The sequence below is a fragment of the Rissa tridactyla genome, chromosome 15, assembly GCF_028500815.1.
Source record: "Rissa tridactyla isolate bRisTri1 chromosome 15, bRisTri1.patW.cur.20221130, whole genome shotgun sequence".
Taxonomy (NCBI): Eukaryota; Metazoa; Chordata; class Aves; order Charadriiformes; family Laridae; genus Rissa; species Rissa tridactyla.
The window spans coordinates 6787424-6804044 of NC_071480.1; the positions used below are offsets into that span (position 1 = coordinate 6787424).

A 16621-nucleotide genomic window follows, 5' to 3' on the forward strand; every position below is an offset into this window, starting at 1 on the left:
AGAAGAAGTGTTTGATAACTGAATTACAACAGAGAATTGAAAGAATCTTTGAGAAATCATTTTTGTTCAAATATCCAGAAGTAAAGATGAAGAGAAAGAGACTCTATTACTGTCTGTGACCAGCAGGAAGTATTTAGCAATTTGCTTTCTGGTAACATCGACTTTTGCTTACTTAAGCAGTGGATTTTGCCAGCTGCTCAAGCTCCAAATTACATAGCACAAAGTCTCTCCGCTAAAAGCTACTGCTGCAGCAAAAAGCAGCCCACTGAAGATAAACACATGCTCTACTCCAACACATCTAACAGTACTTCATTATAATTTGAGACTATATTTGAACAGACCTAGATTAATTTTCAAGAACGGTACAGAAATTAATCTAGGAAGTGTACAGGGGCTTAAAAAAGCAACCCTGAAATTGTATTTTAATACAGCTGAGTTCAGAAAAAAAAAATCATCCAAGTTTTACTGTGATGGAGGCTGCAGAAATGCCTGAGTTATACTTCTACATCTCAGTCACAGCAGTGAGCCTGTGTTGTCAAAAACATTACAGAAAAAACAAACCTTATAGTATCATTGAGATGTTAAAATGACAGATTCAATTAACACCCATAGTCTAGGCAGAAAGCAGCTATTAAGGCATAGGACAAGGGACTGAGAAATTACAGAATCTTCCATTAAAAATATTTTTTTTTTGTTTGCTGTGGTCAACTCGCATATTGTGCTAGGAGACCTGGCTGTTTGTTAAGCCCTCCTAGCAGATGTGTCACGTATTTCCTTGGGCTTTCTGTGGTATCAGTTAGTTTTTAGGTGACACAGACTTCTGATTAGCTGATGGCGACAGCTCTTGCTCAGTGCTACCATGTCTGCTTGAATTTGACAGGTAACAGAGACTATGGCTTTTAACCCTGCCCGGCTACTTTGATAAGTTATTTGATATTCATTGTCAAGAAGTATTGCACTTCCCTTTTAACAGTGGATCCGAGAGAATACACTAAGCCTGGAATCCTACATCATAGCCCCCTCCCCTCCAAACTACACTAGGAATCATTCTGTGCTTCTAGGCTTCTTTGTTTAGAGGAGCAGGGGAATAAAAACCCCACAAATAATTGCTATATGCACTAGTTTATATTCATACCATGCACTCTCCACCAAGAAAATCAGGGATAATTTCTTTGTCGATGTAATCCAGCAGTCCCCCAGGACCCTGGTAGTCATTTCCAGCATAAATAAGGAATTTCTTTCTAGTGTTGTCATCAATGAACGGACTAACCTGCAAACAAAGAAAAACAGAATACATCGATTTTGAAGGAATCAGTCTGATTGCATTAAGTGTTACCATCCTTGTTATGCAAAGTTGATACTAAAAAGAAGCTAAATTAACCAACTACGTAGGCAAGTTCTTAGGTAGTGTTTCTAAATCCATTCCAGGAATCCTATACAAGAGATGTTTCCAAACAGTAACATTTCCTGCATATAAAGCCTGATTTCTGAAGTGCTTTTACAAACTACGACTGTGCAGCAGTCTACTGAGAGAGCTGAGGAATGCCTTGAATTACAAACATACCAGTGTCCAAAGAACTGGGAATACTCGAGGAGCTCTTAGGATTAGAAGACGACCCAAAGTCTCAGGGTAATTAGCTTCAACCACTTCAATGATTCTTAGCAATGCTTTGACACCAGGTCTCCATAAATGCCGCATGTTCAAGCCTTCTAGATCTACTAGACAGGTCCAAGAGCTGAATTTGAGAAAGACAAAAAGAAAAATCTCTATGGCATCAAAATTCTCCTTTCTTATGCAAGTGTCCAATGTACTGAAATGCGTGGACCCCACCACATGTTTCAGTTTCTTCTATTTTACCTCCTGGCTTTGTGCTACCTGTAGACACTGGAGTTTAAGATCCTTATAATGGAAATGTCTTGGAGTGGGCCAAGTATGGTTACAGATTATGTGCAAAGCTCACTTGCCACATCATACATATTCTCCCACAGACATCGCAGACTCCAGGTGAAGGTTAATATGGAGCCAAAAAAGATCCTGTCAACAGCTAGCCCAAACGTTAAGCCATTGCTTCTACTGGGAAGTCAGTGAAGCGGCCACACTGCTATGAAGCAATTTAACATTCATGGTGTAGATTTCCTACTAACACAGTACAGTAACAGTGCCTTTACACATCAAAGCTAATTCTGTTGTCAGATCTCAGGGAAGGAAGCTTTTTCTGTAGCAAGAGGTATGTTCTTAACTCTGAATACTGAGCTTCAGCATATGCTTTAGTTACTCTCCAAGTTCAGGTCTCGCCCTGGGCATGAATTCAAGATCTACAGCTGTGCTACACCAGCTAGCATCCACAAAGTTATGCTTCTGTGAAACAGCAAACGCTTCTTTGTTTCACTTTAAATGTTTAATATGTATCCCTTTAGGATTACGTCTACAATCAAGATCCAGTAAGCAGCACATAGTTACACACATGAAATCCATCTCTTGGATTTGACCTCCCACTGAGAGCTGGGACAGCAAGTTCTTTACCAGGGAAAGATAAACAGACATACCATGCATCCCCGAACCTTTTCAGATTAGGGGAAGGAGTCAGAAATTCTGAAGAGAGTCCAAGAAACACTGTTTCCCTTCAGGGACAGTCCTGCATTCAAGTCACATTCTCAAATCCATTTTACAGTTAAAACTTTCTTTAAGTGACCCATACAATGACTTCAGGATGGGATAGCAAGCAGCTTTTGGTTGAACTTCACGTGAAGTCATGCCAGTACTTGGACAATTACGAGGTTTCACAGGAGCCTCGTGACCTTACCTTGGATGACGAGTTGAGTAACTGCATATAATAAATGGAGAACGCAAACAAGAACTGAGTGTAATGAGCCTTGGTATGGACTATGGATGAACAAGTGACATGAAAACAATACCTGACACTACTGCAAAGGTTATCCATGATATTATCATGGCCTGCATTTTTCGGCAGCCTGTACCAACACCTGTCTATAAAATCCCCCAGAAACAGAGATGGGAGTTAGGCCGCATTGTTCTGCGGACATCCAACGGTAGAAGAGACACATAACACGCCCCCACGTAGAACCATTCTGAGCATGACACTGAGACACCTGGAGCAGGTGTTGTGTTTCCCTCAGGCTTGACCATGCAGATTCGCTTTAGCAGTAATTGGGGAGGCTCTCGGTTAACTGTAACCGTGCTCGTACCTGCATGTCAAACACACAGCCTACCCTATGTTTGTTCCATTTAATAAACTTTGCTCAGCAGCATCACATTGTCCCATGCACGCCGTGAAACCAAGTAATTCCCAAAAGAGCAGATCCACTTGTTTTATTTTACCTTATTGGCCTGCCAAATACTTTTGTATTCTCCTCACATCGCCTCAGTCCTTCTTCGTTTATTGAAAGAACCTGTTCAAGAAAACATGCTGTTTAGAGAAGACAGTCTTAAACTCCATAGATGGAATAAAAGAAAAAAATTATATCCAAAGACTAATTAAAACTACAAGCTCAAACCAGAATAACTTTTTTTTTCCAAAGAATGAACTAGAAATCACGACATTTACACCATTGGCTGATCTTGTCAAAAAATAAACATGCCTTTCCATAAAAGCAGTAAAATGTAAACAAGAACCTCCAGAAAACTGAGACCCAGGAGTGATACAGACAAGAAGTCTCCCTACGCTTCTGCCCCTTTAAGCATCGATTTCCTGTTTACGCAGAAATTAAAGCCCCTTTTTAAGTCAAAGAAAGTAACCTTGAAACAGAACTAGGGCAAACAAACAAAATTTAGTCTGTGGCTGGAAATGCCAGTGGAAGAAAAAAAAAAAGTAAAAACCAGCCCCTGCTTCTACTGGTTACTATGGCCGCGACTGTCATTACTAGGATACAAAAAAAAAAAAAAATAATACTGCAAACCTGTAATTCTGCCAGCTTTCTGCTTGGAAACTGAGCAGATCCACAATAACACAGTCTGAGTGATGCCTTTACAGAAGCCAAAATTACAGGCAAGTACTATTTCTTTAAAAATACATTATTCTTATCCTTGGAATACAGGCTTGACAAAATCTAATCATGGCATTTTCTCTTCTGTACAAATGCAGAGACTTGAAGCACTGCACAAACTGCAAAAGAATCTGTAAAAATGCTAACCAATAACTACAGGAGCTGCCAAGAGCTACGCCTTTCTGCCATCAGTTTGCAGTTGGAAAGAATGCAGAAGATCAGCTACTAGGAGCTTTCAGATATATTCAAACCAAAAACAGACGGCCAGAGAGTACATCAAAATATCCAGAGTGATGAATGTTCTGGCAGAGGAGGAAATTTCTAAATGAAAATATCACATTGTTAGTAACTCGCTGGCTCCAAAAATACTTACGTATCGAAGTAAGGCCTCTTCCCCAAGAGCTCGCACTAAACCTTTGGTATCCATCTGTCCCAATCTCAGCACATACAGCGGGCGACCATCTGAATAAGAAGAACAAATATATCAATGTAACACTTATTTTTACAGCAAAAGGCTATTTGAGTGAGCTAGTTTTATGCTAAAAATCCAAACAGAAACATGCCACAGTCAGTTCAAACTTTGTTGTACAGCTGGAAGAGGAAGAACCTGGAGCAGACGGCAATATAAACTTTACCCTGCCCAGCTATACCAAAAGATTGCCTGTAAATGAACTGCAAAAGTTTAATGCAGACATCTTGATGCAAAAATGGCTCCCCTGTCTGCAAGGAAAGTTCAAAGGTCTTCAACAAGTACATTGGTACACACAGGATCTTGGTATACACGATTAGATATACAGGACTATAATTAGCTTCCAGGACAGCTAAGATACAGGAAAAGCTTTAGCCCATTAGTGTAACTAAAGAGTTTCAATGAAGGCTGTAAGCCTTCTATCACGCACAACGCAATACTGCTTACAGCAACGTTTTTGGAAAAGTAGATACCCTGAGTTCTGGGAATTAATGAAACACAGTGTTAACCCAGAGAATTGCTTTCTGCAGTATTTGCTGAAGTCACACCTTTCAGCTATGTCATTACACATTATGCGGAACTGGCACACAGCCTCACTTATGCAGGTTAAGCCCGGTGAGAACTGACTCTGTTCCAGAAATCAGCTTCAGATGGACCCTCCGCATGCAAAGCCTCGCCTTTTCACAGTCATCTTGCTGCATACTGGAGCATCTCGATACTGTCTAGGATACAAGAGCATTGAGCTTAACAACTGCATTGGCTGAATTTGAGAATCAAAGCTTGCATTTCTGGCTCTTCGTAATACGAGCTAGTTGTCTGAAACAGCTTCCATCCTGCTCCCAAAGCTGTGATGCATTTTTTAAGCTTTGCTCCATCTATTCTAGTACACAAGCTAAATAACCACCCAACTTATAAAACTGAATATGCTAGGACACAAAATAAAAAAAATGAGCTTTCTACATAAAAATCTCCCTGAAGTCCTGTTGTCTGTTTAGCTTCACTTCCCTCCAACAACTGCAAAGAGAGGTATCAAATTATTACTAAGTCCTTTGGGACACAAGGAAAGAAACTGTCAAGATAAAGTATTAAAAAAAAAAAAAAAGGAAAAAAACAACCAAAACTGCAGACTCAAGGCAAGTTATTTATTTGGCAAAGACACTACCCCCATGAAAGATCACAGCCTTTTGTATTTTATCAGGTGGTCCAAAAGAAAATATTCTTGTAACATCAGCACACACTTATCTTGGAATGTACCGTTTAGCTTTTGAAACACTAAACAAAAAGTGCTACTCAGCTTCATAGCAGGTCTCCCTCCCTCACAGATGCACTTTGCATCCAAAATCAAACTAACAACTCACTAACTCTGGTCCACCCAAATGACACATGAAGGAAAGTCTCAGCTGACAGTGCTGCATTTTCACTGTACATTTTATATTCCATTAGAGCTTTGTGATTTAAAAAACCATTTGACTGAAGCACTCCTGTCAAAATAAAAGCCACTCAGATGTATAGAAAACTGTGCTAACTGCAAGCCAAAATAGTAACTTTTATTCTTTTGCACTAATAGCTCATTCCGGACAACATGCTTTATAATCGCTGCTGCTTTTGCTTTAGCACTAAAAGCTATACAGAATTTAGCTAGCTTAAGTTTGGCACATTTAGTGCACGTAGGAGGAAAGGAGCAATACTAGAGAAGAGGGTTTAAAAAAAGAACCTACCACTGTAAGATTTTAAATTACATAGAATTGCTCAGTTTTGAAATTCTGTTTCCATTATTGACAAACCCATGCTTTACTTGTGGGTGTGCTGCAAAAGAACTGGAACTGGAGAGGAAGGGAGGGGAGTATGAAGTTCACCACAAGACTGAAAAACTTCTCAGAAAAACATCAAACAACCCTTTCATGCATTCTGTACTTTTCTACTCACTGGCAGGACCCAATTAGATGCTATTGACAGAGGAAGTCTTTGCAAACTACGGACAAGGAACTGACAGAAAGGGAGAACTTATTCACAGTTTTTTTCCCTACAATCTTTACAAGCATATTCTCATTTTCCATTTTCTCAGTTTGAGGTCTGTCAAACCCTAAGCAGTAGGGGAGAGCCATTCAAGCTTCAGCTTTACAGTGATTAAACTTCTGCTGTGCCCTCCCTGTCTCCTGGCCACTACTGCTGACAGCATCTTGTCCTGTTTCATATGCTTTTTGTTAACAGGAGAAGCCAGCAGAAACAATGGCGCCTAGTGGGGGAAAAGACTAAATGAGAAAACAGATAGCTCACAGTAAGAGATCATTTCCTTATCTAAAGAGCCCAGCTTCCCTCAAGCAACAAATTCCAAAACATTTCATTTCTGTGTATGTATTAGCAATAAGACGAGCGCGTGATAAAGCGAGCAGAGGGATAGGGGGAGCATGTCAGGCACAATCACCGATGCTTTAAAGATCTGGCCGTGGCTCATCATCCAAAGGGAATTTAGCCAAAGCTTCTTCCCTTCTTAAATAAACCTGCTCTATTTGATGTTTTTCCAACATCACACTTCTCATCATTAAGCTGATTGTAATGCCAAATAAGTATTTATTTATGCCATCAACAGACATACAACATCAGAAACACGTTGATTAGGAAGATACTCTTATTTACAAACATCTTTTAATCACTGAAAGAGAATACTCAGCATTTGCATAACAACCTTCTAAACATTTCAGAGCACTACAGAAGTGCAATTAATAACTTTAAGCTACTAGCAAAGCAGAGCTCTTTAGAGAATTAAATATGTCAGTACTAGTCAGAAAGATTAGGACCTAGGAGTATGCCTCCACCAACTAAGGAGCTGGCAATATCAATTTAAATGCATTTAGTACATAGCAACTAAGAAGGTCTAACCATCTTTCCAGTCACCTCTAGTTAACAGAGGGACAACTATCACCTTTAATTCAGAACATAAAAGCTGTTCAATATCCACCCTATAGAGCATACCTTTGTCATGGTGATGCCAGCCTCCTGCATAGTAATCTTGGAGCACTTGAGGAGGGTTCCAGGTGTCTAGAATGTAGTCTACCTGGTGTTGCTTACGCCACGTCAGTGACTGGCAAAGGATCTCTCTTGCTTTATCAATGTTGAAGTCCCGGGCACGCAGGAATCTTAGAATGTGCTCATCCTTTGGGATCTGTAAAAAACACAACACCAAACCAAACCTAATTTTGTATTCAAGATTTGAAACAAGAACAAAACCACAAACAACAGAAGCTGAAAAACATGCAGCCCTGCACCAATGCAAAAGGATGGTATGTAACACTGGAATTTACTCAAGCAAATCAAGTCTTTGTTTGCAACAAAAACATGATCCCTGTCAGGTACTGCAGCTACCTTTATATAAGGGATATAAAAAATCTCATGAACTCTACTGTAATCACTTTCACCTGTATGACCATACTGAGTCGTTCCAATTTAAAGGAACCGAGGGACAAAACACGGACTGTATTTCATTGCTAAGTAAAAGGAAGCTGAGACATACATGCAAATCACAGGCCACTGGAAAACCCCGGACTCACTATCAGTGATTTAACTGGCCGCATTGCTTCCCTTTCAGTACTGCATGTAGGGATATAGATTTGAGAATGTGATGTTTGGCCACCAAAACAAACAAGGCAGAGTTACAAAACTGATGTTATTCCCCTGTGCTGGTTTATTGACATTCTGAGAGGCAGTCACACTAACCATTTAAGCACCTCAGTTGGCAAAGTCAGCTGGACAGTCACAATGAACTTCTGTGGCCATTGTATAGACTTAATTTAGGGTTTGATCATGGAGAGCCACTTAACAGGAACAGTTAGCCACAGTTGGCGTGGCACGATCTTTCATCAGGTCCACCTTGCATAGCACACATTCTGAGAAAGAGCCACAAGAGACCACCAGGAACTTACTTTGCCCTTGTGTGTCTCCTGGAGCCACTGTCTGAGTCGAATGAGGCAGCTTTCCTGCATTGGCGTCAAGTCACCCAGGTATCGCTTGATGTAGTCTGCATCTAGCTTGTCTAAAAGGAGATGTACATGTGATTAGAGTGGTCCTGAACTGACCTAGTCAAAGTAGCAAATGATCTTCTATGCTGATATCTGAGGCAGACAAGTGGCTGCTCTGCGTTCTGTGTAGTCAGAATTGAATAAAGTTTCTCGAATTAATGAAAAGATGAGCAAGGCAACGTACACAGTCATCTTAATTGTACACCAGGAACAGTAATTCTCCTTCTGCAATTAAGAAAGGAATAAATCCAGACATTTATAAAAGCATTTCTCCAGTATATTGAGATTTGTCAATCCACAGCTTCTGGAAATACGTAGAGAAGCTTTGATCTAAATTTCCCAGTGCAAGAATTTTCCCAAATTCCCTATTAACAAGGGAAGGAAGATATAACAGAAGACTGTGCACAGGAAAGCTTCAGTCCTTTCCTCCCCATTATTCCTATAGTTACACCCATCCCTGAATTTCAAGACAAGAAGTAGGCCATCCCTTTGCAACCTAATGAACAGCAAAGTGAAGAGTTTTTCTACTCATATCTGATCTTTATTTGTTAAAAAAAGCTCAGCTCATAACAGCTATCCAAGCTATCCCACATCTTACTGCTTTGCAAGCCTGCACTTTAGCATTGTATGTTACCAAAGAGCCAATGTGAAGATTTTCAGCCGCCCATGAGAAGCAACAGAGTGCCGAGAGCCTCTACAGTGTAAAGAATACCGCTAAAACAAGTCAGACCACCATACCATCAGGCGTTCCTGCTGTGGGCTCCGAGGGGCTATTTGAGGTGTTGAGGATCTCCTTATTGTTCAAGCCCTCCTTTGTGGCAGAGTCTGGTATATTAATAGCGGGTGAAACAGGTCGTCTTGGGTGGGATGTGCTGCTCTCCAGTTTACATGCAACAGGAGGAGTCCAACGAGGAACAAAAGTTATTCCTTCTTCCTCCAGCTGCTTCAGGTAGTATTCTATTATCTCTTTTCCCTTCAAAAAGAAATATTTACTTTAGCTAATAAAACCACCCATTTAGAGACAGAAAGGATTGGGCCACTAAGTGGCCAGACCTCTCTAAAGATTCCACTTGAAAATACAGACCTACACACACGCTGCCCCAGGCTAAAGGGTAAACAGCCCAGCTTTTCAAGCACAGCAGCCTGTTACTTAGCAGCAGCTACATTATCTTTTGTAACTTAAGAGCCAGGCACCTCCTTCATGACTGCAGGCTCACCTTTTTAATATTGCTGGTGTACTGCTTCATAGCAATCTTTTCCACTGTGCTTTCGAAACCAAAAAAAGATTTTATATCCAGACTTGCTGACTGTTCAAAACAGGTCCAGTCTTCGTTGTCAGGATGAACCTATTAGTTAAAAGGAAGTCATACAGCTCAGTTATCCATTTAGTAATTTTTTCCTCACAATATTTTAAATGACTTGTTTCTTGTTTTACAGGTTCACAGAGTCAAAAACATTCAAGTGGAATTTGCAGACTTTTGCGTCATTTGCAAAACACGGTTAGGAAATGGTAACGCTAAGGAAGAAAAAGCTGAGAGCCCTCCTATAGTCTCATGGCTAGCACAGAGCATTTTTTTCTTAACAAGAAAGGAGAGGGTAGAGAAATCCCACCAGCCAAGATCCAACGGACTAGCACATTTATACAATTAACACTATCTCATTCTAGATATGGGCCACGACTGTAGTGTTATCTGTGGAAGGGGATAAAACGCTCCACAGTGAACTTTCTGCTGCAGAGGGTTGGACTGACAGACCAAAGCCAGCCAGCTCGAGGACAGCAGCAAGTACAGCATAAGCATTTCCAAGCACTGCAGCCTAGACGTGTTTGCAACAGACATACTGCAATAGATCATTCCCTCACTGACCTACGAAGTACCTTAGTATGCTGTAGACTGAAAACTATTTTATTTTGTTCTCCTATGATAATGCTACAGAAAGAAGTGTAAGCTTCTCATTCAGTTGACAGCCGAATAAGCTATCTCAGAGCACTCCTAGCTTTCTTCTTAGCTTGTATCTTACTTTGCTGAAATGATCCTGAAACAGAGATGTTACAACTGAAGGAAAGCTGTTTTCTAAACTCTCTTCAGCTAAAAAGGACTCATCTAAGGCATTTCCAGGCTGGGCTCCGGATTTGTGGTTATACAAACATCACGGAAGGCTGGATTTCTGAGCATGCAATTGTCCTGATGCTTTAAGGTTCCCCTCCCCCTCACAACATACTAAAATTAACTGGGAACAGTATCAACACTTTATAACACAACAACTACAGAAAAAAAACAGCTCAACCCTTTTCCCTTCATTTTCTTCTTCTGCACTAAGGAATGGGGGGAACAAAAATAGCTTATACAGCCTAAATAGGTACAAATCATAAAAATAACATTTAAGAATCTTTCTGTCACTTCATAAATTCAGTTATAAAACAGTTTTAATAAGAATGAACTTTTAAAAACAATTTATTCTTGAATTAAAATTCCAGTTTTGTATTTGCCTACTAATTTCTTGATCGAGTAGAGCTAGGGCAAGGAGGAGTGTTCTGTTTTGTACATATTTGTCAAGTGCACTTTTCTGTATCGCATTTGCCCTGCTTAAACAGAGCTTTTGCAGAAAAATTGCAGATGGAAAAGTATTTTTAAATGTGTGCTGGAAATAATTGCAGAAATAGTAATTTAAAAAAATAATCAGATAATAGCGTCAAGTGGGTTTGACATCTAGTGACCTTTTAACCACAGTATTGTACATAACAGAAAATGTTATCACCTACACGTAAAAAGAATGCTACAATACAAATAAGTCAGTTACATTTGCTAGCTTTGATTTGACCTTTAACATCAATTGGAAGTTTTACTGCTATACATGTGTGCTGTATGACCCTATAAGTATTGACTAAGCCATTCAGAAAAAAACATGACCAGAGCATAGCAGTAAGCGTGCCACCAGGCTCCTTTGTATCAGAAAGCATCTGCGCTGAAGACCAAGAACAATGGAAAGAATTTGGTTAAAACATAGCTGACTTGATGAACATTTGTCTAAGCTGAGCAGAAGGCAAGTAAGCTACGCTGAACTTTCCTTTAACAGCTCTGTCAGGGTATCATCAACCTCACCAAGTCCCACACTGCTATTACAGACCACATTTGCCTCAACAGAGCTGTCAAACACAGGAAATTATGTTGTATTCTGCTCTCCGAGAAGATGCTCAAGCAAGAGGGTGCCAAACTTGTTTCAGTTCTTCAAGGAAGTGTGTTACATTTAACACTAACAACAATTATCACTCATGGCAGCGTGTTGGTTATTTTTTCTTGCAAGGCAAAAGCCAAGAAGAACCCAACTTCTGTTTATGAGTCCTGAAGTCTAAACACTGACTTAGCTCCATCTGTAGCACCACCAAGAGCCTGTTACTCACCGTGTAACAGCAGTGTTCGTTAATAATGACTCTATTAGAGAAGGTTTCGTTGTAGGCTTCTATATGCAAAGTCCTTTCTCGTCTGTTCAAAGAATTCTTCTGGACAAAGTAGACATAATCCACTCCTGCAATCTGTGGAAGATGACAGATTGCGTTAAAATACCATATTCATGTGAAAGGATATCCAAAACTATAAAATAGGGATTGCAAACGTAATCACCTTTTTCAATAGCCGCGGTGCATCTATATCTAGCTTACAGCGCCGTTCAATCACATGGATAGCTTCATCCTCGCTCTTGTATTCGTTTACGGTGTCACTGGCTACAAACATAGGGATCAGAGGACATGTAGGAAACCTTCTTTCGTAGGCCTATAGAGATGGAAAGAGAAGAAAACAAACTGTCATCACAATTAATTCCTGAAGGTGCGTGTAGAGTTCCTTCATTGGCATCACCAGCATTTGGAGGCACAATGCCCTTCACACCTTTCATAGAAGGGATTGAGTCCTCCTGGAGTCCCCGTTATAGCTGAAAAAAGTCACAGTGCATTCCAAACAATCCATTTATTGTGTTCCTAATCTAGCCAATTCCAGGTAAAACAATTACTCCAGGTAGAAGACACAAAATACCCCATTTCTCCCCTCCAAAAAGGAAATTGTTCATTATGTACAATGACAATCCTCTTGTCAGCAGTAACAGGAAAATAAGACCCTCTAGTTCTAAAATACCACAAGATAAAACAATTATGTGTTGGATTAAAAAAACCCACATGCTAATTATCGGTGTTTCACCAAGCTGTCTAGAGGGTTTTGCATACAGCTCCCAAAGGTCTAATAAAAACATTTCAAAACCTATTTCTTAAGCTAATAGAGCTCTCAAGCTCCCTGTGCAGAGTATTCATAATGATTTCACTGCACAGTTTATCAGCTTCCAGTTTTGTCCAACAACATACAGTAAGTATTTCCAATACAATGAGGCCATTTCATACTTCTGAAAATTTAAACTTTTTGCAGTAACACAGAGCTAGCAATAGCTTTGAGTCCGGTTTAAGAATCCAGTCATGTAAATAAGTTCATGTCAAATACTCGACAGAGGCAGAGAAGATGGTATTAAATCAAACACACTTGGAAAGGATAGTTAAGAATATGGGATCAATAAAACAGGTAAGAGGAAAATGGGAATTATCCTCATTAGTAAATTTGTTGAATTTTAGTTTTAAAACCACTGTGGCTGGAGAATACAACATAACTTTTTTTTTTTCCTTTTTTTTTGTAGTCACTAGGGTACCTCCACTACTCTTTGGCTTTTTTTCCTCATGGGGTAGCAGTAAAGTAATTAATTCTTTAGCCTTCCTTCCATATTCTGAATTCTTTCATTTTTGCTATTATCAGAACCTAGTTGGCTATGGTGAAAAGGCAGGATTTGCAAGGTATCCCAATGCAGAAGAAAACTTCAGGAACACAAATCTGAGAGCAGAACATGAAACAACTCTTTAAAAGAACTGAAATATGTACTTTGTCCTTTTAGATGATTTTAACTGCTTTGGATATAGCTGGGTTGCAGCACAGGAACAGCACCAACAGGGAGAGGGTGTGGAAGAAAATAAGCAGCAGCTGCAGAAAGTATGCAATGGTGGCACTGGACAAGAAAAGGTCTCTTAATTCTCCCTTTATAAGAATTAAAATACTTCGTTTGAATGCAGTGTTACTATGGTGACCGTAGTGCAATGCACTACAACAGTGTCAGCTTTTTTCCCCTCATGCACATTTTTAAACTATTTTTGCAGCATGATTGTCCTGAGTTCATAAAGCTTCTCTGTAATGCACTAGAAGTAAAACCAGTGAGTGAGTACACATGCTCCTTTTTTCAAACTTTCCATCTGTGCACAGCTGGTTTTGTTTAAATTAAGAATAGAAATAATTTCTGGGTTCAGAGCTGGTGCAAGATAGAAGTGACAGAGCATTAGTGTTGTAACACAATAGCAAGCAACAGGAAAAAAACCCTTTCACAGCTCCAAGAGAAGGGGAGGATGGGTCCTATTAATATCATATAAGAAGTTTCTTATTTCTTTTATGAGGCTCTTGTTCTGGACAGAAGGCTGTGTATTTTACAGTCGTTCAAGAATCTCTCAGTCCTCTCACTGAATAAATCTCAGCATTCTTTCTAAATTAATCCCTGTTTTAACGATATTGACTGTAGTTAAATGTTGTTCTAAGTCAGAAAAGAAAAGATTTCCAGAATAAGCAGAATTGAGAAGTACTTCTGGTTTTCAGATTACTTCACTTAATACTTTTATTTTATTTTATTTTGAGGACCTTATGTTACAGCAACTATTTTACAGACACGAGAGAAGAGGAAGTAGGTATCTAGCATTTTTCTTACTATTTTCAAAGCACTTTTACTTTTGTATAACAATGAATTTTCCCCATCTCAGAAGCCTCCTCTATGCCAAGCCTTTGCAAGTCTCCTTTGTTGCACATATTGATGCATTTCTCATCTTGGTCCTCAAAATGCTTCCCATTTGCCCTGTGAACACTTGCAAATTACAACATTACCTACTCCTAAGTGTTTATTGAAACTGTGAACAAAAAAATGCCCAGGAAGAATTTGTTGTTCTGAACGGGAAGACTGAATTGAATGCGTTCAATTTGGAAGAGAACAAAATAATTATCTGCCAAAAGTTGGCAAGCTCAGTGCTTACAGCAACAAAGTACTTGAAGGTTTCAAAGAGATTAACAGCGACACAGGATTCTTTCTCCCTAAAGAACGTGCACACAGAGTATTGAAAGCTGTTCACAGTCTTTTTATTTGGCTCTTAAATTAGGCTGGGTTTATTTCTTTATGTACCATTGCCAGTATGTTCTTGTAATGCATCATTTCTCAGCACAGCCTTGTTTGAAGAAAAAGTGATTATAGTAAGCCATAGCCACATCAAAATATTCGATCTTATTTAAGCATGGCTGTCTCTTCCACATGTGGCAAACCATTCTCTTTCATGCTGCAGAGTAGGCAGGAAAAAGCTGCTAAAGTCTACAGGACACTGAAAGATCTCGCTTCACCATGGACCAACACGGCACAGGAAGAAAACCTGTAATTTGTGGTACAACACAATAAGAGACACTTGAGTCAAAGCAGCAAGTGCATTGCCAAGACTGGAGCTATTAAAAGAATATGAGAAGATTAAAGAAAGATCAAACACTGCTTTTTCCTTTCTAATAAAATAATTTAATGGATTTTTCTGCATTATTGGGGTGTTTTGAACCAGAAATTTTGTCTCGAGTCCAGCTTTGCAGAGAGTGACTGAACTGCATTATCCAATATTTCTTTACCAGTCTGATAAAGCACAGTATATTGTAAGATGCCAAACATTTTTCCTGTACGGTAGGTCTCTCTCTACAAATAAAATCATTAGATAATACACACCTTTCTCTCAGGATTTCAATTTTACTGTAAAGATACAATCACAAAAGCCAATTAGTTCCTCAAAAGCAAAGCAGCTGCAGCAATCCTGATGGACTCAATGCAAGGGTGAAATGCCCTTGCTGTAGGACTAAATGCATCTAGAAAGGATGTTGCAAGGATATTACTTAACGTTACCATTTTCTTCTGTAACATTTGAAAAAATAGGGTGCGTGGAGATTCTGATATGCAACACAAGTACAAAGCGCAGGCGTGCTCACCCTCAAAGCCTCTAGAATTCATGCTGGGCTTGACATGAAAAGTCACAACGTCTCTTTGGCGAAGAGAGACACCCATGTACAGACCTTTCAAAAAAGTCATTTTAAGCCTGCAATTTTGTTGTTCCCTATAACGTACTTTTACAATTCCCCAGCAGCCTCTGGAACATTTGTGTACTCCAATACATTAGAACCTGGCACTGTGCATCAAGAAAAACACAGTATGGTGAAGCAGCTTGAACTTCAAATTTAATGGACTCATTATATAAACCCTTAACTTTCTTAATGCATGTTAACAGTAAGAACACTGACAAGCATAATTCCAACCAAAATAGCACCGTATTAAAGCTTCTTTTCCAACTGCTTCCCTTAGCAACTCATATTCAGAGTAGAGTCAAAATAACAGGATTTATTTTACTTTTATCTTTTCTAGTATTTCAGCTGTGTTTAAAGACATGAAAGCAATTCAAAAAGTGAGACTATTTTAAACCCATTGCAGTCATTTTTCATACCCAGGGGAATTATACTTGCTGCTGCTGTGTTTAGATGTTGGGATTCTAATATCAGCCATAACAGGATCCTTTCAAAATACCACCTTTACAACAGCATTTACATATGACTCCAACCCAATTTTCAGAAGGACCAAAGACATTGATCTGGATTTTTCCTTCTCAGACTATGCCTAGGGCTAATAAAATACCTTGATAATAAGCATGTGCTCAGTCCTCAGTGGAGAAAGTCAGTCATTTATGCAAATAAATTACTCAGCTTCTCTGGCCAGATTAATATATTCCCAGTCTCATGCTTTAAAGGATAGGGATTGTTCATATTTCCATTAGATGACTCGAAACGAATTTCAGTGCTTACAAGAAGCAAAAAGATCTAACAAACCTTGCAAGCAATCTTGCCCTGTGCTGTTATAGTAGCTGAACCCTCCAAATAGAACTTCTAACCTGGTGAAATAAGTAGGAATTTTAGGCACCATTCAGAAAATGAAGCATATTGAGGGTTTTCTTAATAGCATGAAACAAGCCGTGAAGATGTTTTATTTTTAA

The 16621-nt window shown here is 39.3% G+C and overlaps 1 protein-coding gene across 1 annotated transcript in view; it reads right to left on the bottom strand.

The window, feature by feature from the left end:
- Nucleotides 1–16621, bottom strand: part of SEC14L1 (SEC14 like lipid binding 1) — a 43242-nt gene that overhangs the window by 6070 nt on the left and 20551 nt on the right. Inside the window, exons 3-12 of the mRNA XM_054221476.1 lie at nucleotides 12111–12260; nucleotides 11891–12022; nucleotides 9708–9836; nucleotides 9229–9463; nucleotides 8395–8504; nucleotides 7448–7637; nucleotides 4379–4467; nucleotides 3341–3411; nucleotides 1565–1736; nucleotides 1136–1270 (exon numbers count right to left, since the gene is read on the bottom strand). Of these exons, the coding sequence (XP_054077451.1) occupies nucleotides 1136–1270; nucleotides 1565–1736; nucleotides 3341–3411; nucleotides 4379–4467; nucleotides 7448–7637; nucleotides 8395–8504; nucleotides 9229–9463; nucleotides 9708–9836; nucleotides 11891–12022; nucleotides 12111–12260 (1413 nt within the window). The remainder of the gene's footprint in view (nucleotides 1–1135; nucleotides 1271–1564; nucleotides 1737–3340; nucleotides 3412–4378; nucleotides 4468–7447; nucleotides 7638–8394; nucleotides 8505–9228; nucleotides 9464–9707; nucleotides 9837–11890; nucleotides 12023–12110; nucleotides 12261–16621) is intronic.